The sequence below is a fragment of the Erythranthe guttata genome, chromosome 12 (assembly GCF_056151865.1).
Source record: "Erythranthe guttata isolate IM_541 chromosome 12, IM_541, whole genome shotgun sequence".
NCBI lineage: Eukaryota > Viridiplantae > Streptophyta > Magnoliopsida > Lamiales > Phrymaceae > Erythranthe > Erythranthe guttata.
In genome coordinates, this window is record NC_142544.1 from 17,028,054 (window position 1) to 17,055,734 (window position 27,681).

The 27,681-nt window shown below is 33.8% G+C and overlaps 5 protein-coding genes and 1 pseudogene across 7 annotated transcripts; 4 read left to right on the top strand and 2 right to left on the bottom strand.

Annotated features, from left to right (window-relative positions):
- Positions 1-3,131: 3,131 nt before the first annotated feature.
- Positions 3,132-6,364, top strand: LOC105967655 (uncharacterized). Of its 2 annotated transcripts, none has more exons than XM_012992269.2 (8): positions 3,132-3,341; positions 3,892-4,235; positions 4,571-4,642; positions 5,058-5,122; positions 5,245-5,401; positions 5,523-5,612; positions 5,693-5,782; positions 5,900-6,364. In XM_012992269.2, the coding sequence occupies exons 2-8, from the start codon at positions 3,951-3,953 to the stop codon at positions 6,056-6,058; spliced, it is 918 nt and encodes a 305-aa protein (XP_012847723.2). In that variant the 5' UTR covers positions 3,132-3,341; positions 3,892-3,950; the 3' UTR covers positions 6,059-6,364. The 2 variants fall into 2 exon arrangements, with proteins under 2 accessions (XP_012847723.2, XP_088682278.1); XM_088826152.1 differs by lacking the exon at positions 3,132-3,341 and adding an exon at positions 3,342-3,698.
- A 6,497-nt stretch (positions 6,365-12,861) lies between these two features.
- On the top strand, positions 12,862-14,020 carry LOC105967484 (zinc-finger homeodomain protein 2 pseudogene; annotated as a pseudogene). The gene has a single exon (XR_016034926.1). The product of XR_016034926.1 is annotated as a zinc-finger homeodomain protein 2 pseudogene (transcript).
- Positions 14,021-16,997: 2,977 nt separating this feature from the next.
- LOC105967622 (large ribosomal subunit protein eL34) lies at positions 16,998-19,084 on the top strand. The gene is made up of 4 exons (XM_012992230.2): positions 16,998-17,193; positions 17,335-17,414; positions 18,613-18,722; positions 18,825-19,084. Exons 1-4 carry the CDS (start codon positions 17,115-17,117, stop codon positions 18,916-18,918), a joined length of 363 nt encoding a protein of 120 aa, XP_012847684.1. The 5' UTR covers positions 16,998-17,114; the 3' UTR covers positions 18,919-19,084.
- A 392-nt stretch (positions 19,085-19,476) lies between these two features.
- On the top strand, positions 19,477-21,122 carry LOC105967621 (large ribosomal subunit protein eL34). Its single transcript, XM_012992229.2, has 4 exons — positions 19,477-19,645; positions 19,793-19,872; positions 20,712-20,821; positions 20,916-21,122. The coding sequence occupies exons 1-4, from the start codon at positions 19,567-19,569 to the stop codon at positions 21,007-21,009; spliced, it is 363 nt and encodes a 120-aa protein (XP_012847683.1). The 5' UTR covers positions 19,477-19,566; the 3' UTR covers positions 21,010-21,122.
- A 1,011-nt stretch (positions 21,123-22,133) lies between these two features.
- On the bottom strand, positions 22,134-23,040 carry LOC105967500 (glutathione S-transferase U10). Its single transcript, XM_012992098.2, has 2 exons — positions 22,685-23,040; positions 22,134-22,594 (listed from the first exon to the last, which is right to left on the bottom strand). Exons 1-2 carry the CDS (start codon positions 23,003-23,005, stop codon positions 22,238-22,240), a joined length of 678 nt encoding a protein of 225 aa, XP_012847552.2. The 5' UTR covers positions 23,006-23,040; the 3' UTR covers positions 22,134-22,237.
- Positions 23,041-23,574: 534 nt separating this feature from the next.
- Positions 23,575-27,033, bottom strand: LOC105967714 (uncharacterized). The gene is made up of 10 exons (XM_012992333.2): positions 26,653-27,033; positions 25,924-26,015; positions 25,590-25,697; positions 25,417-25,499; positions 25,199-25,329; positions 24,952-25,001; positions 24,740-24,832; positions 24,231-24,322; positions 24,009-24,115; positions 23,575-23,902 (listed from the first exon to the last, which is right to left on the bottom strand). Exons 1-10 carry the CDS (start codon positions 26,938-26,940, stop codon positions 23,861-23,863), a joined length of 1,086 nt encoding a protein of 361 aa, XP_012847787.1. The 5' UTR covers positions 26,941-27,033; the 3' UTR covers positions 23,575-23,860.
- Positions 27,034-27,681: the final 648 nt, after the last annotated feature.

Genomic DNA, 27,681 nt, shown 5'->3' on the forward strand with positions numbered 1-27,681 from the left:
TATGTCAAACTGCAATTCATTAATCATAATACCTACTAATATTTTTTCAATTAATAAAACATTGCCCAATATTTTTACTTTGGGTAAATTACAAAAAAAGCCCTGAACTTAGGTCAAATTATGAAGAACATTCCACTTATCCGTAATTATTAAACTTCCACAACTTTTGTTTTCACCTTACACCGACCCCCTTACATTGTGATATTTAATGAAAAAAATTTTACTATGAAAATATTCCCCGAAAAATATCAATTCTATCCCTACAAATGTAGAACATATTCAAGGTAGCCACGCACAGATGTTTAATATGATTGTTCATACTAGGAGTCTGAACAAGTAGAGTTCGCCTCTTTTTGCAGGCTCGAGCTCGAGCTCATTTTGTTGTTTTTATTTTTTTTAAATATATTTTTAATTATTATTTTATTGTTATTAAAATTATTTTAAAACATTACAAAATAAACAATAAATTGCATTTATTATATTTTTTAATATTTATATTTCATTTTTATTTATTTTTATATATTTTATATTATTATAAATTATTTAAATAAACAATAATATATAAAAAAATAATTAAAAAAATAAAAATAATAAATAAGGCTCGTGAGCTCACAACAACTAAAAACTAGCTCGAGCTAGAAAAACTCGAGTCCGAGTTCGAGCTTTTTTCGAGTCGGTTCGGCTCATTTACCACCCCTAGTTCATACTAGCAATTCAGAAAGTGTAGTGACATTGCGATGCGATGTTGCATATAATGAAGTTGTTGTAGAAGTTATACCAAGGTCACCGACGTTTAGGAGACTGTTTCTTATAGGTAGAATCGACATTTTTCGAGAAATATTTCTTGAAATAAAAAAGATTTCGTGAAAAATCACACCATAATGATTAATGAAGTCGGTGTAAGAAGGAAATAAACGTCATAGGAATTTTAGTAATTACGGATACGTGAGAGTGTTTTTCATAATATAGCCTAAGTTTGGGGTTGTTTTCATAATTTACCCTTTTACTTTTCCGCCATAGAACCCATTCCAGAACGTTTGATTATGCCAAACATATGCCTGACTATTGCAACAAGTCCAATACCAAACATGTTCTTTATTTCATAATATTAAAGATAATTGTCATTCATTAATTTAATTAATTAATTCATCAATAATCACTAAATTACTTGAAAAAAGTGCATTATCTATATAAATTCATTAATTTGTGAGTTGGATTATACCGTTGAGTAGGGCTGAAAGTCGGAAGGATCGGATCGGAATTAGCCTTTTCGGAATATTTCCAAAAAAATTCGGAAGTACAAAATCAATTCCAATTCCAATTCCAAAATTTTCGGAATCTAAAAATTCATTCCAATTCCAAAAGGCCCGGAAATTTCGGAATTTCGGAAATTTTTCGGAAATGACATAAGTATTAAAATTTCGAAACTTCGCTGAAAATTTCATAATTTGCTAAAAATAAAAACATCCACGTCGATAAAAATAACTACTAAATTTCAATTCAAAAAATAAATAAAAATAAACCACATCATAATATCCAATAAAACTTCTAGCAAAAATTAAATAAACTCTTTGGCTTTGTTCAAGAAATAATAAACGTAAAACTAGGGTTTTACATAAAATAAACTAGGGCTTTTTTAGGTGACATGGCCCATAAAGAATAAATACAACGAAATAATGTAAAATAAGTATAATATATATATATATATATATATATATATATATATATATATATATATATATATATATATATATATATATATATATATTACTCAAAGATGTATTTTTTGGAAAAAAAATCGGAATTTTTTCGGAATTAATTTCGGAAATAATCGGATCGGAAATCGGAAATTCCAATTTTTTTTTATATAATTCCAATTCCAATCCAAAAAAATCGGAAAAAATCGGAAATCGGAATTTCGGAAATCGGAATGAAAAAAGTTGTTCCAAAATCGGAACTTTTCGGATCGGAACCGGCGGAAATCGGAATTTCCGTTCCAACTTGCACCCCTACCGTTGAGTGAATGCATACATATTGGGAAGGGTAAATTACAACCACCCATGAGGTATGGTTAATTTACAAAAACCCCCCTCTTGTTTGGATAATTACAACCACCCCTCAACTATAAATCTTCTTACATGTTCACCCTTGCGGTTTCAAATTTAGTGGAATCTTCGAGATTATATGGAATATTGTTACTTTTTTACCCGTTTTATCCTATTCGAACTCCACATTTTGAAGCAAAATTATCATAAAATGTGTTTTTTGGCTTGTATATATCAGATTGTGGTGCATCAGAAACTGTATTTTCACACAAAACGAGTACAAACTAGAGCACACTCCACGAAATCTAGATGATTATGTTGAATTTGACACTATAAGGGTGGAGGTGTAAGAAAAAATCACAGTTGAGGGGTTGATATAATTATCCAAACAAGAGGGGTTTTTTCGTAAATTGACCATACCTAGGGGGGTGTTTGTAATTTACCCTATTATAAATATACAGACATACATAAGCACATACCTCAAACGTAGGAAATGACAAAATTTTGTCCACTCCACAATAAATTCCAAACCGTTGAAACAATCAGAAAAAAACAACCCTTTACCAAATTCAATATGTTTTTTTAGGGTAAATTACAAAAACCCCCCTAAGGTATGGTCAAATTACAAAAACCCCCATCTTGTTTGGATAATTACATCTACCCCCCTCAACTGTGATTTTTTCTTACACCTCCACCCTTATGGTGCCAAATTCAACATAATCATCTAGATTCCGTAGAATGTGCTCTAGTTTGTACTCGTTTTGTGTAAAAATACAGTTTCCGATGCACCACAAACTGATATATACAAGCTAAAAATCACATATTATGATCATCTTGCTTCATAATGTAGAGTTTGAATGGGATAAAACAGGTATAAAAGTGATAATATTCCATATAAACTCGAAGATTCCACTAAATTTGAGTAGTTGAGGGGGTGGATGTAATTATCCAAACAAGAGGGGTGTTTTTCTAATTTGACCATACCTCAGGGGGTGTTTGTAATTTACCCTTTTTTTAATTACTTTTATATAATCATAGAAATAAAATAATATTATAATTAAATATAAATAAAAAAAGAAAAAGAGAGGAAGGACAAGGATAGATAAGAGTAAAATTTGTTCGCCAAGTCAATCTAAGCTCTAAAACGCGTTAACAGAAAATAATAAATAAATAAATAAAAAAAATCCATTATTACATATATTTATTGACCTTCGAGATTTCTCTGGTTGGGCAACAAATTCGCGATTTCTCTTTCCCATTTTCGTTTTCGATTTCTCTGTTCCGTTCCTCCTTCAGGTACTATTTTTTTTTTCTTTTTCTTTTTTTTTTTTCCCCCATTTTTGCTGTGTTCGTATTTCTTTCTATTTTTTGATTTCATTTCCGATTCGTTGGTTTCTTCGATTCCGTCTTCCTAATCTAGATAAAAAAAAAAAATCTCTGATCCCGCTGCTTTTGCCGGCGTGATCAGTGATTGTTGTTTATTCTTTTTTTTTTTTCAATTTTTTTTTTTGTGTTTTGTTGGGATGCCCTCAATTCCCAATTTTGATTTTTAGGGATTGGATAGATTTTTGGATTATTAGGTTGCGAAAATCATGTTTATGTGCCTTGATTGACATGGGTTCATTAATTTTGGTTTGAAGATTTTTCGTTCAGGTGGTTTCACTGAATGTACAAATGTTGAAAAGATCACAGCTTTGTAAATAAATAAGAAAAAATAAGATTTGTGATATTAGTATTCTGAGGTCAAAGAAACTTTTTTTTGTATTTAGAAAACAGAATAAGGGTATTTATCAGATTGCTTGCGGTTTTGAGGGATTTGGGATTTACATTGATTTGTTTTGTTCAGGAATTTTCGGTGATTATTGTTATTGCTCGAGTTCGTCGGTAGTGTAAAATTAGGTGTAAATGGGTGACCATTTGGTGGTGAATGTGAACCAGCTACCTAAGTCCGAGGCGGTTGAGCCTAGTCAATCGGTTTCTCATTTTGGGGATTTTGGAAAGAAGCCTGAAATGATGGGGTCCACGTCATCACTGGCGGCGGTAGAAAATGATAAGGTGGTGGTTGTGGTGGACCATGAGGAACCTGATGAAGATGCACCGCTGCTAGATATGGGCGAGTGCCGTATTTGCCAAGAAGAGGATTCTCTTAACAATTTGGAGAGCCCTTGTGCCTGCAGCGGGAGTCTTAAGGTAAATTCCATATGTGGTTGTCTATCTCGTACCAATGTTTATCGATAAGCTTTGTGTTTTTATGTTTAAAAAAACTCCGGAAAATGATAATGCAACAGCATTGTATGTATATACAAGTTGGAACTATGTTTACGTATGTAGTTGAGTATTGAACTTGAAATATCTGGTGCACGACGCTTGTCGAAAATTCCTTGGAACACTTTTCTTGATTTAGTGGGGCATTATCTTTTGATAAATTGTCATGTTTGTCCTTTTGCATACGTACGGCTAACCTTTTTTCCCGTTTGTTTCGAATTTCGTGGTTTACTATTTTACGGAGACCTGTTGCTTTGCAGTATGCTCACAGAAAATGTGTTCAGTATTGGTGCAATGAGAAGGGAGACACTACTTGTGAGATTTGTCATAAGGTATGCGATTGCTCCGTTCATCTTTATTTTGCTAATATTTTATTTAATGCCAGCAAAGGTTAATTTCTTGAAATACGACTTTATTAACATCTTATTGCTATGATGGTTCTTTCGTAATACAGCCTTTTCTCTCTCTCACTAGAACACTTCGGCTATGAAATAAAGGAAAAATTGACCGTTTTACAAATGTAATTCTTTTTATAAAATTTTACTAGTCATGATTGTTAACCCGTAAAATAGCGACATATTATAACTATCTTTCTATAATCTAATGAAGAGTGGTTAACATATGTGCCAAATTAATAAGTACCGTCACAATCGAAGGATATGTACAAATATGTTAACTGGTATTAGTGAATTGCATTTATTTATATTTAATTCACGCAGCTGATCTTATAGTCACTTTGTTGTGCAGCAATATCAGTCTGGTTATACTGCTATCCCACGCCTTCCACCCGATGAAACCACCATTGATATCGGGTAAAAATTGTTAATTTCACGCGTCAAAAATCGTGTCTTTAATAAAAAAAATATAAAATCATAATTATAAATCAAGGTGATGACTCGGGTTTTCTTTTTTCTTCTTTTTTTTCGGTTTGCAGGGGAGTATGGCAAATTTCGGGAACGCCACTAGACATGCACGACCCTCGTCTTTTGGCAATTGCTGAGGCTGAACGACAGTTATTCGAAGCTGACTATGATGACTATAATGGCACTAACAGCAGTGGCGCTGCCTTTTGTCGTTCGGCTGCTCTAATTGTACGACTTTTTCTTTTTTTTTTTTTTACCTAAATTTTGATTTATTATCATTCCCCATTTGCTGAAAAATAATTGGTATCTAATTAAAAATTAAAATTATTGGCAATCTGAAATTCGACAGTTAATGGCCCTTCTGCTGCTGAGGCATGCACTGTCTATCACTGATGATGGCGAAGGAGATGGAGAGGACGATGCATCAACTTTCTTATCCGTAAGTCGATCTTAATTATTTATTTATTACGTTATATCGTGAAGAAATTGTGCTGACTGCTTGATTAAAAAAAAATACAGCTGTTCTTGCTTAGAGCCGTTGGATTTCTTTTGCCTTGCTACATCATGATCTGGGCCATTAGTATATTGCAACGCCGGAGACAAAGACAGGTAATTAAGTAATTTCGCTATATAACATGAACGAATAATTTTTTTATTATATTTTTTAATATAAGTATAGCTTTCTATTAAATTTTGAAATTTATCATTTGCTGAAAAAACAAATAGGAAGCTGCGGCACTGGCAGCAACACAATTTGCGATTGTGGTTCAATCGGCACAAAGCAGAGGCCTACTTGTAGCATCGGCTGCGCCAGCTGTCACTCCACTGGCAACTCCACATGCGGGGCCCACTTCGCAGGCCGTTCCTCACCAAGAACATGTTTGATTGAACGATGACTGAAGTGAATTTTTCCTTGTACTTTCACTTTCCTTTTCTTTTCCTTTTTTTTTCCTTTAAATTTTATTATAAGATTTCTCCTGGCTATTTACAATGTGTATATGAATTTCGGAGTCCTGTGACGAGCTTTAGCTTGATGCAGTGGTTGAGGGCGTTTATCGACCGAGTAGATGTTAATTACTCAGGACAAACATATGATTAAAAACAAAATCCAGACAAAAATGTGTACTTATTTAATGTATGTTATTAAAATTGTATAACGAAGTAATACCAATTGATTCGCTATTCTTGCAATATTTCGGTTGACGTGCGATCCGAATACGTCTTTCCTCGTTAATAATTTCTTAACCAATTGTCTGAATTTATTTATTGTTTCATTATTTACTTGGAAAAGGGGAAGTGTTCAAAGCTGTAGTTTGTTCCTCTTTGTTGTTTCAATGGAGCCCATATGTTTGATAAAAGGTTTAAAAATGGCATTGCTTTGAGACCAAGAATTTCTGCATATTCTTCCCAACCAAATTAATTCTCTGAATAGCGATTCTCTCTTTATCTTCGATAATAATTCGATCCGTTGCATTAAAAGGGGAATGCGATTCATCTACGCTTTGAGGTTTTAACAGTAACGCTTTTAGGGCATTGATCCAAGATCAACCAAATAAAATGGTCCCAATTATTACAACTCTACATAAATTAAATTGTAATTTGTAAGAGAAAAAAAAGACTCTAGACGTCATTTTTCTGGGTTTATTAATGATGCACCAGGTGAAATGGACCTAATGATTATTAACCATTGATCTGCACATAATCACGCAACACATCCATCTGTATGTGTGCTTAGCATCTCAATAACCGTCTTTCTGTATTGATATACATTGTTGCGGATGAAAAGCGTGCAGTGTGGGTGTACACTCCGCTGCACGGCTTGTACCTTAATAAGAATTTGAAACCCAAATTGGACGATCAAAAGGCAAAGAGATGTGTCCATTTTAAGAGCTTTCAAGAATCAGACTACAGCAGTTTGGACCATTACAAAAATCATAAAAGCATTAGTTTTAAAATAAAGCATCATCAGAAACTACATATATATATGCTTTAGAATGTTCCAAGTTGCATGTGGATTATATATATATTTTTTTGGGGAATTGATTGATTTATTTGAAAAAAAATAATAAAGTGGATAAATAAAGAAAAAGATGGTCTTCCTGGTTAAATGGGAAAAATAAAAAAATAAAATTAATATAAATATTGGCATTCTAAAGAGAAAGAGATCACTGGCAAAAGAAGGATAAAGAACACATATTTAGCACAAGAAAACATGAATGTTATTTATGGTGCATTGATAATTGAGCTTGGAATTCTAAAGTGAGATCTCAAAATTTGCATAAAGCTGATTTTATTTTATTTTATTTTTATTTATTTATTTTTATTATTTATTTAAGGGGAATAATATGTGTTATTCCCTAGCTCAATCCCACCTGCTTTATGACTACTGCTTGAATATGATCTTCTGTTTTGGCTGCTCAATATATAATTATTTCACCATCTTTCTTAATCACTAAGGAAAACACTTATTTTTTACAAAAAAACATTTTGCAGACATTGTTGAATGATTTGATAAAATTAAGTAGGATTATATTAATCAAAATATTTGTAATTATAATATTGTTTGATGTTTGGGATTTATGATTACCAAAATGTAAGTATTATGTAACACATCTAATCTAGTGTTTGTTAATAGTCCTATATCGGACTAGATCGAATTGGATTAGAACACTAAAACTCTGATTAGTAACAGAATTTTCAAGATAAATAATCCGACCTCATTTTATTCTTTGGTTACCTATATCGGATTAGATCGAATTGGATTAAAACACTAAAACTCTGATTAGTAACAGAATTTTCATGATAAATAATCCGACCTAATTTTATTCTTACGCGTAGAGTCATAGTTCCGAATTATTTGATATTGTAGTACTAAATAATAAGTCATGCATAGTCCGACAATCTTACACGAGATCAATCCAGATGTAGCATCTAACAGATCGTAGCGGAAACAAAATATTAATATTAATATAAAAAATGGAAAAATAGTGCCACGTAAGCAGGAATGGATTGGATGACGTTGATTGGTCTTAGTTTGAAGAAAACAAAAGCAAAGCAAAATGAAGTGTAGGGAAACAAACATCAAAAAGATGCTTAGCTTCTCGAGGGTGCTGTTCCATTTTACCCTTTATTCATCCTATTCAGATTCTCTCTTTTTTTCATTTTTATTTTTAGGGTAAATTACACACACCCCCCTGAGGTAAGCTTAAATAACTGTAAGGTCCCTGTGGTATCGATAATTACACTCAGCCCCCTGACACGTAGTCAGAAACTCTAATGGGATAATGAATTGGATACGTTATTCCGATAGGGTTCTAACGGACTATTGGTTTCAGAAAGTGGTGGAGACAACAAAGAGCTATGGGTGATTTAAGAAATGTTCGGGAATGTTCGGGGAGCCATGTCACCCCATAGCTCTTTGTTGTCTCCACCACTTTCTGAAACCAATAGTCCGTTAGAACCCTATCGGAATAACGTATCCAATTCATTATCCCATTAGAGTTTCTGACTACGTTTCAGGGGGCTAAGTGTAATTATCGATACCACAGGGACCTTACAGTTATTTAAGCTTACCTCAGGGGGGTGTGTGTAATTTACCCTTATTTTTATTTAATTTATAAATTTTTTTAAATATTATTTTTAAAATAACAGCCTTAATTTGCTAGCAGATTTATGATTGGGGGATGCCTCTAAAAACTCATATTTGGATTCTGGGCCACCCCTTACTTTATACTTTAAATTTCCCCCCTCCAAAAAAAGAATTATATATTGTTCCAATTGAACATAGAAAAAAATAGTAAGGATCACATTCTTATTACACTACTCTCCTACATTCTCCTTATTTATTACACACAAAAAAAAAAAAACATGTTTATTTGTACCAGAAGATCTTTCGTACTACTCGTATTATGTATATGGTTATTAGCATTTCATCCACACGAAGTTTCTGGCTCGAGAAACGGAGGATTTTTGCAGATCAAGAATCAACGTACGCTCAAGGCAGTCGAAATGAACGGTCTAAATACAGACAAGGAATCGGAAACGGCCCGTGTGGAGAGCTCCTTTGATCCGAATCAATCGAGCAAGAGAAAAGTTCGACGAGGGTCGGATCCCATACACAACAGAACATGATATCATAATGTGGGCATGCATGTATGCATATATCATATCTCTCTGTCTGAGAGGAAATTTTCAGACAAGAGAAGGGGCAATTGAGACATTTTGTGCTGGCTGAGGTTTTCAATGTGTATAGTACGTAGCGTAGTGTCGAAGAATAGCTACCGCAGAGACGAATGTCTTTATCGGAACAAATATCAAAGCCGAAAGGAATTTACGGTCGGAAAATTGAGCCAGGTTTTTGTTGCAGATTTAATATTTGGTTATTTATTGGATTTGTTGAAGATGTAAGATTTTTTTTTTCTTTTTATTTGTCACATTCTAATTGTTGTCTCTTCAATACTATACATTTGAATATTTGATGGCTTATGTTGTGACATGATTTTTCTCAACTTGTTTTCCACCTGTCAGTTCATAAGTTTAACAAAATGAAGAAAAACAGAGTATATAAACAGAATTAACTGTCAATTTTTTTTAAAATAAATTAATGTTGGAATTTTTTTTTTTTAAGTCTTGTACTTGATGCTAATCTAATCATTAATTACATTGATATAACCCGTATTTTTAGTGTTTATCCAAAATTACTACCATATTTAATCTAAGTCGGCTCGTATGATCAAAGCCGACCGGTTGTTTAGTTCGTTCACAAAGGTTTTTTGTTAATCGACTATTTTTTTTTTCTCAATCGACTAATTTTTTCGCCTAGTCGACTAAATTTATTTGGTTCGTCGACTAATTTTTTTCTTGAAATTTTTTTAAATTTCCCCGGATAAGTGGTCAAGTCGAAGTTGGGGAAAGCATTTTTGCTGTTCATAGAATATGTATAATATTTTTACTCAAAAAAGAAAAGAAAAGAATATGTATAATATTTTATATAGAAAATATAATAAATTCATAATTAAAAAACGATTTTATTTCCAGTGCCCCAAAACATGTCACTCTCAAATCAAATAAATGTGATGGACCTAAGCTAAAAATATGGCCCAATATTAAGTGATTGAATCCATCTCAATTTCAAAAATGTACAAATTCAATATTTTCAAGTTCTACTACATTAAAATCGTACACCAATGTATTGTTTATGGTCTGTGGAACAATATTATTATAAGGGTAAATTACAATCACCCCTTGAAGTAAAGACTATTTACAAAAAAACCTTATTTTACAACAATTACTTACATCCCCTTGAAATTTATAAATGTCTTCCGTAAAACTCTTTTGTAGGGGTGAATGTGATAAATTTACAAATTATAGGGGTTGAATGTAATTTCTCAAAAAAATAAGTTTTTTTTTGTTGTAATTACACTTTACCTCATCGAAGCGGTTGTAATTTACCCTTATTATAATTATGAGGTAAAATAAGAAGATTTGTTAAGAAGAAAAATAGGAGTGTAAAATATCACATCCTAACAGAAAAGAAAAACGGTAAATTACAGCAACTCCACTGAGGTAGGTTTAAATTATGAGAAAATACTTCATGTTTGGGTAATTACAATCACACCAACAATTGTGAATCTTCTTACACATCCATTTTTGCGGTTTTAAATTTAGTGGAGTCTTCTAGATTATGTGGAATATTCTCTAATTTGTACCCGTTTTTTACCTCATTCGAGCTCCACATTTTGAAACAAGATGATCATAAGGTGTGTCTCTTAGCTTGTAAATATCAATTTGTGGTGCATCAGAAACTGCATTTTTTTGACAAAAACGAGTACAAACTAGAGAACATTCCACATAATCTAGAAGATTATGTTGAATTTGACACCATAACAGTGGACGAATAGAAAAACTCATAGCCGAGGAAATATTGTATATCCAAATAAGATGAGTTTTTTTCATAATTTAATCCTACCTAATGAGTAGCCGTAATTTAACCCAAAAGAAAGAAAAAAAAAAAAATCCGAATGTGGTGTTGACATGTGAATGATTTGGTCCGGATGCAGCCGGGTAATTTGACCCGAATATGATTCGGATGTGATCTCTATTTATTTAACTAATTAATGTGATTGAATATATTGTCAATAATTGCAAAAATTGCGCGTGATTATGAAAAATAAAAATGATAATGACAAATCGCATTCATATTGGTCTAATCCACTAATTAAGATGCCGATTCCTAACCATAGGCTTATAGAGTGTTAAAAAAGTCGTATTTTCTTTTTTATCTTCATAAATTAAAATTTGTCATCTTCTTGCAGCACCAAATTTAATGTCTTTTTTTCACCTATGTATGTCTTTTCCAACTTTATATATCTATGTAGTACTATTCAAGGGTCATGCGCCCTTCATGTAATATTTAATTCCTGAATTTTTTTTAAGGATTTTTTTTTTTGTTTAGAGTTTTATGTATAAAATTATAATTTTTTTACGGGTAAATATCAAATTGAATGAATATAACATCATTATTACTGATTTATTGACATACATGTATGCTGAAGGTTATTAAATAAAAAGGTGGTGTATGTATTTCACTATTTCTTAAACCTCTCTTCACCCAATTTTGTGAAATTAAGGAGAAATAATAATTGTTTTAGACTTTTAGTATCATATTTTGGACGAGGGGGGCGGACCTAACTCGGTGGTTTAAATGTGATTGTGCACTCGAGTCAACGACAAATTCTACATGGTAGTGACTTATATATAACTCGAGTTCAACTCGTATTGAAAGATAATACTTACGGATCGACCCAAATCCGACAAGTTATTTGAGAATTTCGTAACATGGGAATTGCTATTTGCGGTTTAAAAATTGTTATTTGCGGTTTATAACAAAAAATATTTTATCTCTCTAAAATCTCAAAACTTCCTAAAAAAATCCAAATCCCCCCCCCCCAAAACGCATAAAAGCCCAACTTGGGCATCCATTCATGCAGTGCACGCCCAAGTTGGGCGTGCAAACTGCATTTGGGCGCCAGAGTTGGGCGTCGAGTGCAAAAATTTTTTTTTTTTTTTAATTGAACGCCCAAGATGGGCGCCCAAGGCGTGTACGAACGCCCAACATTTTTTTGTGAAAAAAAAAGCCATACAAATCGATTTGTACGGCTTTTTAACATAAAATTGGTTCAGTAATCGATCTACCCAATGCATATTACACATAAAAGAGTCGAAATTATATCAAAAAATTGAAGCCCAACCCTTCTTCAAACTTGATTTCGAATTTTTTTTTTTTTTTTTTTTTTGCTATTTGCAGTTTGGGGGTTTTTTTGATTTTTTTGGAAATTTTTGAGGGATTTTGTTATAAACCGCAAATAGCAATTTTGTGACCGTAAATACCATTTCATAACATAAAACAATGTCGAATTATTTAGTTAATAAAGAATAATATATTATTGTAATCCAGCGGTGAGTGAATATTTAATTGAAGACGCAACTAACCTAATGGTGTGAATTCTGATGAGAGATGATGTCATCAATTCAATTTAGTCACACTGCCTTATTACAACAACAACCATAAATCCAATCTTCAATTTTCCATAAACAAGTGGTTGACATTATTGGGAATGAACTTTTGTCCCCATCTCCACCCCCCACCCCCACCCCCCACCCACCCCCCTAGAAACCCTCAAATTAATTTGCAATTCACATATATAATTTCACCATTTTCATATTGTTATTCAAGAAAATCATCAAAATCAAGACCAAATCTTTCAACAATATCAAACTTATCTTCCCTTAACCAAAGAACATTTGTGTTAGCTTTTCTTGAAAAAACACACACACACACACATACACACACTTGTTTAATTTAAGAATGAACCTAGAAGTAACCCCTACCAAAAGTGATGAAACTGAAATTGATACCCCACCACACACACACACTACTCAACCCTATAAATTTTCTTCCTTCACCAGAGGCGCACTCAAGAACCACCACCACCAGCCACCGCCTCCGGCGGCGGCGGCGGTGTACAAAGAATGCATGAAGAACCATGCAGCCGGCCTAGGTGGCCACGCGGTGGACGGCTGCTGCGAGTACATGCCACACACCACGAGCTCCGCCACTTCAATAACCGACCCCACCCTGCTAAAATGCGCCGCGTGCGGCTGCCACCGCAACTTCCACCGCCGCCAGCCTGACTTTAGTACCGCCGCCGCCGCCGTCATAGCCCCGCCTTTTCTTGATTTCCGCCTCCCTGCCGCCGCCCAACCACATCCCAAACGAATTTCTCATTCAACCTCTCCAGAATCGCCTCACGCAGCACCACCACCCCACCACAAGCTGCAGCTGGCACTCAGCACGGCGGTGGTAGTGGCGGCGGACGAACACCACCACCACCAGGAGCCGGTGACGCCGACGGCGGAGAACCCATCTGGCAGAAAGCGGTCCAGAACAAAGTTCAGCCGAGAACAGAAGGAGAAATTGCATTCATTCTCGGAAAAGCTCGGGTGGAAAATACAAAAGTCCGACGAAGCGGCGGCGGAGGAATTCTGCCGCGAAGCCGGAGTCGCGAAATCGGTACTCAGGGTATGGATGCACAACCACAGAAACGTGTCCGGGAAGAAAGATAGAGATATAATCATCATCAACAACAACGGCGGCAAATTGATTAACAGTAGCTCCGAGAACAACAACAATGGCGGCAATAGCAGCAGCGAAAATGAAGAAATTAGAAATATAAATAAATGGCAGTCGTTTTCAGAATAAGAGTGCCGCTACTAAAACTTCATTATCATGCTTCTAATAATGTTTCTTCCTCTTTCAACCTAATCTACTCAAATTAATTCCTTTTTTGTTGTTGTTCATTATCTAGTTTAATTTATCAAACCTAATTAATAATATTAATTAGCATTTTTTAATACACAACAATAATAATATAATTATATAAAGAAATATATTATAATATTATAATAAAATTTATTAGTGATATTCATACAAATCTGATAATACAAATTACAAACACATTCAACAAAAAATTATATAAACTTAATTACTATAACATGAAGCAATTAAAAATCAGTAGGGATTTTTTTTTCTATTAATATGCTATTAGGGTTTTTTAGATTGAATTTTTTTTTTATGTTTATATATAATAAATCGAACCAGTGGATTATAAAATTACGGATAATATCGAACACTTTGTTTCTTTTTTCAACGTGACAGATGATTTGAAAAATAACGGCGAGTATATATTATCAAGTTAATCAATGATGTTAAGAAAAGGAGGAGAAAAGTCATAATATGAAAAGGATAAACTAAATTATTTTGGGATCAATATACATTTATGTAGGGCTGTGCATGGATCGGTTTTAACCATCAACCAACCCATTTTCGACCCACAATTTGTGATGGTTAATCAACCATCAACCGACCCATTTAAGTCGGGTCGATAATGTCAACCAACACATGTATAGTTGGGTCGATAATGGTTTCTAATATGCTAAAAAGTTGGTTAGTCGGTTAATATCGGCCAACCAACTTTATTCATTAATTTATTATTTATTAATTTTAATTAAAATATTTAATAGTTTTAATTTCAAATTTCTATTGTATATCACATTTATTAAATTGTTTAATATTGACCAAAATTCTAAACACAATAAATCTAATCTAATTATCTAATTTGAACTATTTTAATTTTAAGATATACAGTCTAAATATTTGGACGATTATTATTTGTTGAACTATTTATGTTTAATTGCAATATATATGCCGGTAATGTTTTGAGTCTTTTATTTGAATATTATTGAACTAGTCGCATTTAATTTATAAAAGATATAGCGTTGTAACAAGTAATAAAATATTAAAAAAAATAAAAAATATTTAGATGGATGACCCATCAACCAAACCACCAACCAACCCATTAAATTGGTTTTCAACCATCACTCAACCCATGTAAGTTGGGTCGATAACGGTTTCCAATATTTGCCAAAGTTGGTTGGATGGGTTGGGTTGGTTTTATGCTTGGTTTTTAACCAAACCAACCAACGCACAGCCCTAGATTTATGTATGTTCAAACTAACTAAATTACTTATGCTAACGTTACATGATAATATATATAATTATTTTAATATATCTAAATATACTTTATATTGTTTTATCTGGGAGGAAAATATCTGTTGGATTTGACGTTTCCCTACTCTTTCATTTTTGTATACAATTTTTATGCGATATATTTTCATTATTTTAATCTTCACTATAAGTATAGATATAAAATCAAATTGAGAATCAATAATTAATGTAAAAATTATTTTCTCTCAAATTAATTTTTATTTGGTCTCATGATTGTGTGAGGATTATTTAATTTAATTATGATGTAAATGTAGAATTGCAGAGAGAAATTACAAAAATTGAACGTATTGGAATGTGGTTGTGAGTGCTGTGACAATTAATGTTTTATGACTGTGTTAGTAAGTAGCCCATACTTGACCATGTTGTCATTAATTAGCCTGTCAAGATATATATGATATGCATTTAGCTACTTTTTTATGCAACAACGTAATTAATACGACCTTTTATCATTATTTTAATCTTTTAAATTGTTGTTAAGAAAAAAAAAAAAGGAATTTATTCGTTATAATATTTGCTGATTGCACATGACAGATTTAAATTGCTGCCACCCCTGCGGTTAGAGGTGATAAAAAAACCGAGAAACTAAAAAAACCCGAACCGAAAAACCGAAAAAACCGAGCCTATATGTTCCGTCCCGACATAAAACTGCAAACACGGTAATTTTTTTTTGAAAAACCGAAAATATCGGTTTGAGTATGGAGAATAAAAGAATTACCGAACCAATTTGCCGAACCAAACCGATTTATACAAAATGATGTATTTTTTATATATAGTATAAATACTTACTCTAGCGTGTCTCTACTTTTCGAGCGCCTCCATGTTACATGTTTTCTATTAATTATTTTGGGTTGTGACGTATTTTTTATTAGTTAATTTTCGGTTGTTATTTGTTAATTTTTTCAAATAAATATAATGAAAAGCCAAATATATCGGTTTTATGCCGAACCAATTCGAATAAACAGACGAAATCGAAACCGAAAATAAACCAAATTGACATCGAAAACCGAAAAACTGATTAACACCGAACCGAAAAAAACCGACATTTTCGGTTTTTAAAATTTGAAAAACCGATATTATCCGCACGTGTTTGGTTTATTGGAAAAACCGAGCCGTACTGAGCCGTGCACACCCCTACATGCGGTAAAATCAAGTTACGAAAAACCCCCCACATGTTTGGATAATTACAACCATCCCTTCAAATATAAAGTTTCTTACAAGTCCACCCTTATGGTGTCAAATTCAACATAATCTTCTAGATTCTGTGGAAAGAAATGTTCTCTAGTTTGTACTCGTTTTGTGCAAATATACAGTTTCTGATGAACCACAATATGATTTTTACAAGACAATATGCACATTTTATGATCATGTTGTTTTAAAAATGTGGAGCTCGAATAGGGTTAAACGGGTACAAACTGGAGAATATTCCATACAATCCAGAAAATTCCACTAAATTTGGCATCGCAAGAGTGGACGTTCCAAACATGAGGGATATTTTCATAATTTGACCTTATCTGAGGGCGTGGCCGTAATTTTTTGAGGCACATGTTTTTGTGGGCTATTGAGAGTTACTATGGCCCATTTAGAATACGGGCTTATTCACATGTTACATTTAAAAGAAATGGACAAATAGTATTGGGCTTAGTGAGAGACGAATCCAATCTTTTTTATTAAACAAAAAAAGAAAAAGAAAAAAATGGAATATCTGCATCGTTAAATCTAGGGTTTGAGTAAATTCACTTTCACCATTTATAAACCTCACTCCTCTCAAGTATTTCTTCATCGCCAAATCTCGATACACACGATTAAGGTGGAAAAATGGTGCAGCGTCTCACATACAGGAAGCGCCACAGCTATGCTACCAAATCCAACCAGCACCGAATCGTCAAAACTCCCGGTAATTTGCCCTCACCAAATCTTCGTCTGTTTTTTTTTTTTTTCCGAATTTTATTCGGCATTAATTTGTATTTATTTTGTTCGATTGTGGTTTGAATTTGTATGATTGATGCTGTTTGTATACTTGTGTGGATAAATATAGGAGGGAAGCTAGTGTATCAGACCACTAAGAAGAGGGCAAGCGGTCCTAAGTGCCCTGTTACTGGAAAGAGAATTCAAGGGGTATGATGCATTTCTCTTTTCCAATTTTATTTTTATTTTTATTTTAATTGATTTTGGTATAAGCTGATTTTTGTGAATATTTGGTGCTGTTGGGTATTATATGTAGTGATATGTAGAACTTTTGAAGTATCCTCTAGTGAGTTTTGAGTCAAATGAACATGAAATTACACTAACTGGATAACATTGGGTGATGGGTTTTGTTAGATTCAGTTTACTGTAACAGTTGCATGATTTTCGTGTTCTTTTAGTGGGCTAAAGAAAATTAGAAAGAAGAACAGAGTGAACTGAGAGTGTATGATGGTAGATCATATAAGAAGATGTCAGTTTTAGTAAAACAGATTTGGGTAATTTGATAATTTCTTGATGTTTGCCGACATTCGATATTGTAATTGACATTGCGCTCAAGTCACCTTTTATCCATGTGTCTAGATTCCTCAATCCTCACTCGGGACGTGCCGAGCAAATTTGGTGTCGATTATGCAGGAAATGAAGTTATATTATTTAGCAAAATGTTAAACTCGAGAATATTTGCCAGAAAAAAAAATATAGTTGCCATAGCTTTACATGATGTGCAGTCTCGTGCCGTTTTTAAATTAGTGAATAGCTGCTTGAGTGGTCTACTACTCTTTTCTTGGCGTCCTACTCGTTTATTGTATCTGGTAGAAAGTTCTGATGTGTTGAGGGAGCTTCATTTTATGTTATGTCATGTTAAATATATGATACTGTCAAATAATTATTGGTAAACGTTTAGGTCAATATCTTTGTGTTTTCGAAAAAAAAAAGGATATGATCTGGATAATTTGTCGTTGATATTTGCTGAATTTAATGATTTTTCTAACTTGTTTGGTATTTTACAGTATCTACGCAGTAGCTATCCTGTGTTTGTAGTACCTAGTGTGCTTGTTAAGTTACTAATCTCTTTCATTTTACTTAACCATATTGTGTTTTCCAATTCACAATGGTAGTAGTAAATCTTGCAAGGAAATGATCTTCTTGAAAACTGTACTGCAATATTTCTTTTAGGTATTATGCTCCTTCCCGGTTCTTAAATCTAGCCGCAGTAATTAGCTATGTTGCTAGGGTTACATGTTGAAGGATATTATTTAATGTTGTGAGATAATCCTTTTCATTCTGTAATAATTATTACACTCTGAATGATCAAATCAACTGTTCGATATATATTTTCCCATGTGGACAGATTCCTCATCTGAGACCTGCAGAATACAAGAGGTCTCGATTATCAAGGAACCGGAGGACCGTAAATCGTCCTTATGGTGGAGTTTTGTCCGGTGGTGCTGTCAGGGAAAGGTTGGTATTTAATAAACCATTAAATTCCTATTATTGAACCAACAAATATTTAATCGATTCCATTTTTGAAGCTTGAAAATTTGGTCTCGTCTTATTTTGAAGGATCATAAGAGCTTTCTTGGTGGAAGAACAGAAGATTGTGAAGAAGGTTTTGAAGATTCAGAAGACAAAAGAAAAGCTTGCTTCTAAAGCCTAAGAATAATTCTGCCAACATTTTATCAAAAGAATTTTGCTTCGACATTTTGAATCTAATCACCATCTGTATTTTTCATGGATTCGTTAAACTACGGCTCTACGCTCGTTTATACTCTGTTTGAAATTCAGTCTTTACTGCATCAAATTATTGGCTCTATTTTTATTTATTTTCCCAGTTTTTCCTACCTTTGATATTATTAAGCATCTTGTGATAGATTCTTGAAATATGGTTCTATTGTCTTTTAAAAGAAGTGTTGATATAACTAAATAATAAGTACTGTTTATTTCTTTTGTAGAATCATATTAAATCAAATCTATTAAATATTGCAAAACTAAATTAATTAAAGAAATATATCGTTACACTAAATTAATTGTGTCGATTAATTTATAAACATTTAATTAATTGTGTATCTATTTGTATATGAAAAGTGCCAATGTTAATGGGTTTTGTGAAATAACCAGCCCAAAAATTTTCCTCTAGTTTTCAGTAGTCCTCTCCGAATCATCCCATCCGTCGATTCAAAACTCGAAAATAAATAAAAAGGAAAAATCCCAGCCGTTAAATCTAGGGCTTGTACGACAGTCTTTTACCAGTTATAATAAACCCAACTCTTTGTTTTCATCTCCGACACACGACGAAGGCGGAAAAATGGTGCAGCGGCTGACATACAGGAAGCGCCACAGCTATGCTACCAAATCCAATCAGCACCGGATCGTCAAAACTCCCGGTAATTTCCCTCTCAAAACTTTTCCCCCTTTTTTTTTGTTTCCCGATGATTTGATTTTCATTTTACTTTTTTATGTGTGTGAATTTTTATTCCGTTGTAAGCTTTGTTTTTTTCTTTAATGGTTTCTGTAATTATATAATAATGTAGGAGGGAAGCTAGTGTATCAGACCACCAAGAAGAGGGCAAGCGGCCCCAAATGCCCTGTTACTGGAAAGAGAATTCAAGGGGTATGATGCATTTTTTTTTTTTAGGGTTTGCGGTTTATGAGATTATTGTCAAAATTATGTTCTAAGGTAGTGTTACAGATTGTTCCTTGAAAAAAAAAAGTTACAAACTTTTTGGCAATTAGTTTAATCTAATTTACTGTTGAATTGCAAACATCCTCTTGCCTCAACCATCTTGCAGTTAGATTAGTATCTAATGTATGCAAGAACTGTTAAGTATTGGTGATATGATGCACATTATATAAGATATAAACGGAAAAAATGTAGGATCGTCTCCAAACTCATTTGCTTACGTCGTGAGCCGCTAACTAAGATTGTTTGACACGATGCCTCGTTTTTCAATGAGTTTGATAGCACAAGCTACATTTCAGTGGTGTTAAAAACCTCTTGGATATTTTATAAGCTGTACCTAAATGAAGTTTACAGGTTTATGCTAGTGGATGGTAAATTTTGTGCGGCAATGATTCTTCTCATCTTTTGAACAATTTAGTAGGTGACGGATATTTGTTGATTTAGTGTTGATTAAGCCCTTGCACCCATGTTGTTGACTCAGGTTATTCTCTATGGTTGTTGAGTAAGGCGCGCTTTACCTTTAGTGGCGTTAAAGTACAATTGATTTCTTTGTCGTTTCGCGTTTTGCATAGTGACTGAAATCTAGCTTGTTAACCCTATGATATTTTTCATTTGCTTAGCGGCTGAGGTCAATTGGTTTCTATCTTTTTTTACTCTATTTTCCGTTTCATTTTCTTTTAGCACTATGATCCTAAATTCGACAAATAGGCTCTAAATTTATGTTTATATTGTGTAAAAATGCTAACTATTTTTATCTCGAATGTGGCCAGATTCCTCACTTGAGACCTGCTGAGTACAAGAGATCTAGATTATCGAGGAACCGAAGGACTGTCAACCGTCCATATGGTGGAGTGTTGTCTGGCGGTGCTGTAAGGGAAAGGTTGGTTTCTTGATCCATTTCCACAACCTCCGTTATTTACTCCCGCATGTTTTATCTATTGTTTACGGGTTTTTTTTCCTCGTTTGTTTTAAAGGATCATTAGAGCTTTCCTAGTCGAAGAACAAAAGATCGTAAAGAAGGTTTTGAAGATACAGAAGACGAAGGAAAAAGTTGCTTCCAAGAGCTGAAATGTAAACCAGATGTGAGGCAGTTTTGTGGGGAGTTTTGAAGCTTTTTGTCTTGCATGTAAAATTGCCTGGGGATTAATTTTGAAATATGAATTATTCTTTATTTCAGTTTACAGATGGGTTTAAAGAGTTTTCTTGATTCTTCAATTTTTAATCAGATTCTCTTTGTGAAATTACATTTATTTGCTTCAAAGAAATGCTTTATCAAAAATTCTAACCAAAATTGAGGAATGTCTATATTATCTTTGATTTAAGGGTAAATTACACCCACACCCCTGAGGTATGCTTAAATAACTTTAAGGTCCCTGTGGTATCGATAATTACACTCACTCCTTGAAACGTAGTTATAAACTCTAATGGGATAATGCATTGGATACGTTATTACGATAGGATTCTAACGCTCTATTGGTTTCAGGAAGTAGTGGAGACAACAAAGAGTTATGGATGATTTAAGACATATTGGGGGAGCCATGTCACCACCTAACTCCCCCATAACTCTTTGTTGTCTCTACCACTTCCTGAAACCTAGAGCGTGTTAGAACCCCCATAACTCTTTGTTGTCTCCACCATTTCCTGAAACAAATAGAGCGTTAGAACCCTATTGGAATAATGTATCCAATGCATTATTCCGTTAGAGTTTATAACTATGTTTCAGGGGGTGAGTGTAATTATCAATACCATAGGGACCTTAAAATTATTTAAGCATACCTTAGGGGTGTGGGTGTAATTTACCCTTGATTTAAAAAAGAATAAAAGAAACTTGTAAGAATATTTTAAACATTGAAATGGGCCTCGTAATTCCTATTTTATAACCATTAATCTTGTTGGACTTGTTAAAATTGGTTTCAATTTTGTTGGGCCTCTTTCTAGATAATTGGGCATAACAATTTACGAACATCTCCATGGAGAGGTAATAGTTTATATATTATTGTCTTCAATAGTTTCGATTTCGGTTTGTGTTTTCGATTTCGGTATAATATGAATATAAGTTAATGGTGTTCAAAAGACATTCCGACGCCAGTGATGGCAGCCACATTGTGACTATTGTCGGTTTTGGAGTTGATGATGTGCGAGATGAATATGAGAAATTCCGGGGCGTCTCCGGGAAAAAAAAAACAGAGATGTACGTGGAACCAAACACATGATTACATAGGAAATACTTAATAGTATCACCATTGTTTTTCCAAAACAAAACAACTTGTGCAATCAGTCGTAAATTTCGCATATATCAAGATTCGGTTTGAAAGTTGAACTTCTCCGTAATCTTGGCAACGAGTTTTTCATGCGGGGGCAGCGTCTCTTTCATCAGAGGGCACTCTCTCAATCCATCTATCCAAGAAAAATATTTGTGGTTCTTTTCAAATGGATAATCCACTCCGACTGCCTCGAAGAATGCCCTGTAGTTGCACCCGGTGGACCCCACAACGATTTCAAGAAATCCGATCGAATCCTTTGAGCACAACAAAGTAGAAAAATGTTTAGAAATTCCTTCTTCAAACACCCTCAGCATCTCACAGAACTCTTCCATAGCATTGTCTCTCTCACTCCCACTAGTCACAAGTATCTTGATCATGCCACTCATGTACTGCACATTCCCAAGAAACATAAAAAAACATTAGTCAATTGATCATATTTTCTATTATATTTATAGATGTATTATATAGACTATAGTTACCTTTTGATCGAAGTAATTAGCCCAGAAACGAACTTGAGCCCTCTGATAGGGATCACACGGCAACAGCGTGGGGCCGTCTTTCCAGCACTCGTCTATGTATTCAAGAATGATTAACGATTCGGAAATAGCATTTCCGTTGTGCAGCAAAACGGGTACTTTCTTGTGAACGGGGTTTTGTTTGAGGAGTAAATCACTCTTGTTTCTTAAATCCTCTTCTATGCACTCATAAGATATGCCCTTCACTTTTAGAGCTAGCTCAACTCTTGTGCAGTAGGAACTAAACCATGCCCTCACTAACTTCACTTCACATATTTTCGACATCTTTCGTTTTTTTCCTCTCCAACATTAGCTAATATATATATATATATATATATATATATATATATATATATATATATATATATATATATATATATATATATATATATATATATATATATATATATATATTTTGTGGTTTTAATAATGATCTCTCTCTGCCTTTTTCGTGTTTATTTGTAGGAGAAAAATGGTCGACCAATAATTGTGTTTCCCACCAATCAATTACATGATTTAGAGGATTTGTAATAACTTGTAATGTTCATTATTTAGTTTCTAGATGTTCAAATTTGAATTTTTTTTTCCTGATTTGATTTGGTTTGATATTAGGTACCATGTAAACTCACACTTAATTTTATACATGAAATTAAATTAAAAAAAAAAACATTATATAAAAATTATGTTGGCCTGGCCCCCCTATTAAGTTAGCCAGCTCTGGTGTTGGTGTATATATATTAATGATATTTTTTTATAAAAATATATATATTTTACCAGAGTGTAGCATAAATTTAACCACTTATTCCAATCATTGGCAAGCTATTATCCTAAAACGGATCAAATGCAATGCAGTGCTCGGTGGTCAATAAGTCCATAAATGCAGAAACAAAGTCGTCGGTATACTGTATGCGCTAACATGTATTTACGACAACTATATAATATGTACTATTCTTGAAGCATTGGGGTGTAATGACCAAAACCATTTTACCACGGTCGAAACAAGCTTTTGCAAGGCTTTCTGCTCTGTATATATATATTCATAAATTGTATACGGTATATTCTAGGATGAATTAGCGTGGCAAAGAAGCCGATGGATTTTATACTACCTGGTTCAGATATACTTCGACCCATCCGAATGAATCAACGACCTTGTAACATTTTCTTGATATCATATCCTTTGAGCTACATAAAAGAAAGATTTTACAGATCAAAAGACAATCGAATATGATTAGAAATCGTAATGATTAAAATATTGAGTTAAGTAATATCATTGAAAGATGTGAATTACCTGAAGGAAGGTGAGAAGTAAGACAATCCCGGTATTCCAAAAGGCGTGGATTGTGATTGGTGTTAGAAGGTTGCGCGTTTGAGCATAAGAGAACCCGAAAACAATTCCTAAATAATCATAAAGTTGTTATTATTATTATCATACAGTTTTAACATATATAATATGAGACAAGTAGAAATAATAATGAGACGAAATAATATAACATTTGGTGAAGAAAAATACCACCAACAAAGAGCTGTGGAAATCGTCCAGGAGTGAAATGTGCTAATGCAAATACGGCAGCACTAAGAAGCACAGAAAGTGGTGTGGGCAACCTGCGACAAAATTAAGTGAAGAACCAATCAGCAAATAAATTATTATCAAATGTTCGACAAAACGGTATATTCCCAAGTATCTTCCTCAAGAACCCTTTAAATTTTTTTTACCGACAATTCCAAGAGCCACTAATATTTGAACAAAAATGAACTCATTTGAATTGGTTGGGAAGAACATATTTATCAAGATATTATCACTTGCAGCCTTTAAGTCATCACTTGATTAAAAGACCATCTTAGCCTTTTCTTTCAGTTACTGGTTATTCACAAAGATCAGCTGGTTAGAAATCATTAATTGATTACTCCAATTACTAAGGAATCTTGTGTTTATTATCAGGGACACCATTACATGCATCCGAACCTTACATTTAAACCTAATAAATGGAACCGATTTAGAAATTAGGACATTAAGCATACCATTTGGTTAGGGACACCATAAGAAACCCTCTAAAGACGGTCTCCTCAAGAACGGGAGTAAGTACACCTATCATACCCACCACACAGGCAGTGCTATATTCAACATAGAAAGAAAAAAAACAATTAGTTTCTTATATGATCTTCGACGTTTTATTCGTAGATAAGGGGGGAAAACAAAGTCACAAGCACCTGAAAGGGTTATACAGAAATACCTGAAAGTTGAAGATCCAATCATTGGAAGCAAGATCATGAGAGAATCCGACTGCATCAAATCGAAGAATCATATAAAATGAAACGTAATTTTATAACACTAAATAAAGTCAAGATCACTACCATATCATAAGAGGAGAGAATAGCAAATTAAATGATTCAGTATCTCCCTTTTAGTACGCAATGCAGTGGTTACATGTAGAACACAAGCACACAAATGATCTGATAATATATAATTTATATTCTAACCCCTCTCCGTGGATTAAAATTGAAAAAAGACATTGCGGCTACTGTCAGAACAAGTGCAGCTACAGCTCCAACGTAGCCAATTCCAGCCCATAACAACCAACCTTTCTTAATATCGAAAGGCTCTCGCAAATCTGAAGCATGAATTGACCATATTAATAACACACTTCCAAGTCAACCCCTAATGCAAGAAAAATGTGAGAATAAATTCTGCTATTTACCATATTGATATATGTCTTCAGTAATAGGGGAAAACGACTTGGTCAGACTAAACAGAACTGCGAGAACCACAGCAGTTACAATGCTACAAATAGAGTTAAATGAGAAAAATTAAAATCATAAAAGGACACAAGTAATAAGAGAAAGAAATTAAAGCTAGAAATGTGTTTCATACCCATAACCCACGAAACCAATTCCTGCCATTCCATCCGGACTTAACTCATGAATGTTAATCCCTGAATATGCTACGGCTACTACTCCAATCAGTACTGTCGAATGCAAACTGTCCGAAAAAACTAATTAGTTTCGTTCTCAGACAACCAGACAATTAAAATATTGATAACTATCCTTGAAGTAGACAGAATTCAACAGCTTAAGAAACCCGCTCCTTGACATTGCCAGGAAAACTGAAGCTACATGTCTAATTAATACTGGCATCGTTACTCGAGAGAGATTTTTGCTATTGTTAAAAATAAAATAAACGAGGCAAACTAGTATGATAAATGCACCTCAATACACATGCAAGTGAGGTCAGTGAGACTCTTTGCCAATTCCATGGCACATTCCACCGTTTCAATACTTGCCAGTTTAATTCATCGTCCTGTAAAAAAACAGATGATCCACTTTAGATCGGAATAATATCGAGAACTGATGAAAATCAAGGGTTAGCAAATGGGGAAAAATCAAATAAAATGAGCAAAGGGCAACTGCAATTATATTATTTAGGATGATAAAGCATCCTCGGACCGTCGGGACTGTGAGAAGGAACTACTGATCGAATGCCACTCAGTTATGGATTGTTTCACCAGAAAATTAACTTTTAAATCCAGTTTCTCCGCATCTAGACTTGTTCGCAGTTCTGAATTCAGATGTGTCACCTTTTTCTAAGCCCTAAATTAATCAAAAAATCTAATCTCAACCATATCAGGCTTCGTTTCACAGGGCAATTTGTACAGATAATAACAAAATTACTGTTAATTATATACTAATCCATTAAATATCCGATCCTTAACTTAGTTCCACAAAAATCCAAACCCTCTCTCAACACTCTACAGTATTAACGCAGATTATCCTGATCATCCCCATTCCAAAAACCAAAAGCTCACGAAAATAAACCACACAAATACACAATCACATGACGTAGACACGGCGAGAATGTAAAGTTATATCTAGATCTATCAAAAAAAAAAAAAAAAATTTATTTTCAAAAACAGAAAAGTAATAGATCCAACGCTTACTTTCTCAACTGATTCGTCGGGGGTGCTGTTCGTGAAACAGAATGTAGTAGAATTCGTTCTCGTGATCGTAACAGGAAGCTTCAAAGCAGGAATTAGTGGAGAAAAATGGCGGAGCTGAGATATTCTCGTGCTTGTAGTTGTAGCACGAAGCTTCAAAGCTGGCGAGAAAAGGCGGAGCTGAGATTTCACAAAATCGGTTTTTATGAGAGAGCTGAGTCGCCGCGGCGGTGAAAGAGAGAGGGTGGAGGCTGAGGAGCGTGAGAATGCTGGGTTGAAAGTTACCGCCATTGGAACAGAACAGAAGGATGTTTGTGCTTCAGCGTAATTTGGGTGTTTATAGTTTGTAGTACATCCCTGCAAACAAACCGTTGGAATAAATAAATATATATTATTTGCATTATTATTATATAATAATTATTGTTATTAATATTATTAGTATATTTTTGGACTCTCCTCGGCTGATAAGCAATTATGCAATATCTTTTTTCCCGCGCATAAATATTTGAAATTTCGTCTGTCTTGCTGACACATAGATTTTTTGCTTTTCAGCAGCGTGCAATGTGTAAATTTGTGAGTTTTTATCAGAGAAAACAGAGATCCACGTGGAACCAAACACAAGTTTACATAGGAAATACTACTAAATAGCATCACCATTTTTTTTTTCCAAACAAAACAACTTTTACAATCAGTCGTAAATTTCGCATAAATCAAGATTTGGCCGGAAAGTTGAACTTCTCCGTAATCTTGGCAACAAGTTTTTCATGTGGGGGCAGTGTCTGTTTCATCAGAGGGCACTCTCTCAATCCTCCGATAGGGATGGATCACAGGGCAACAGCGTGGGGCCGTCTTTCCAGCACTCGTCTATGTATTCAAGAATGATTAACAATTTGGAAATTGGGTTCCAGTTGTGCAGCAAAACGGGTACTTTCTTGTGAACGGGGTTTTGTTTGAGGAGTAAATCACTCTTGTTTCTTAAATCCTCTTCTATGCACTCATAAGATATGCCCTTTACTTTTAGAGCCAACTCTT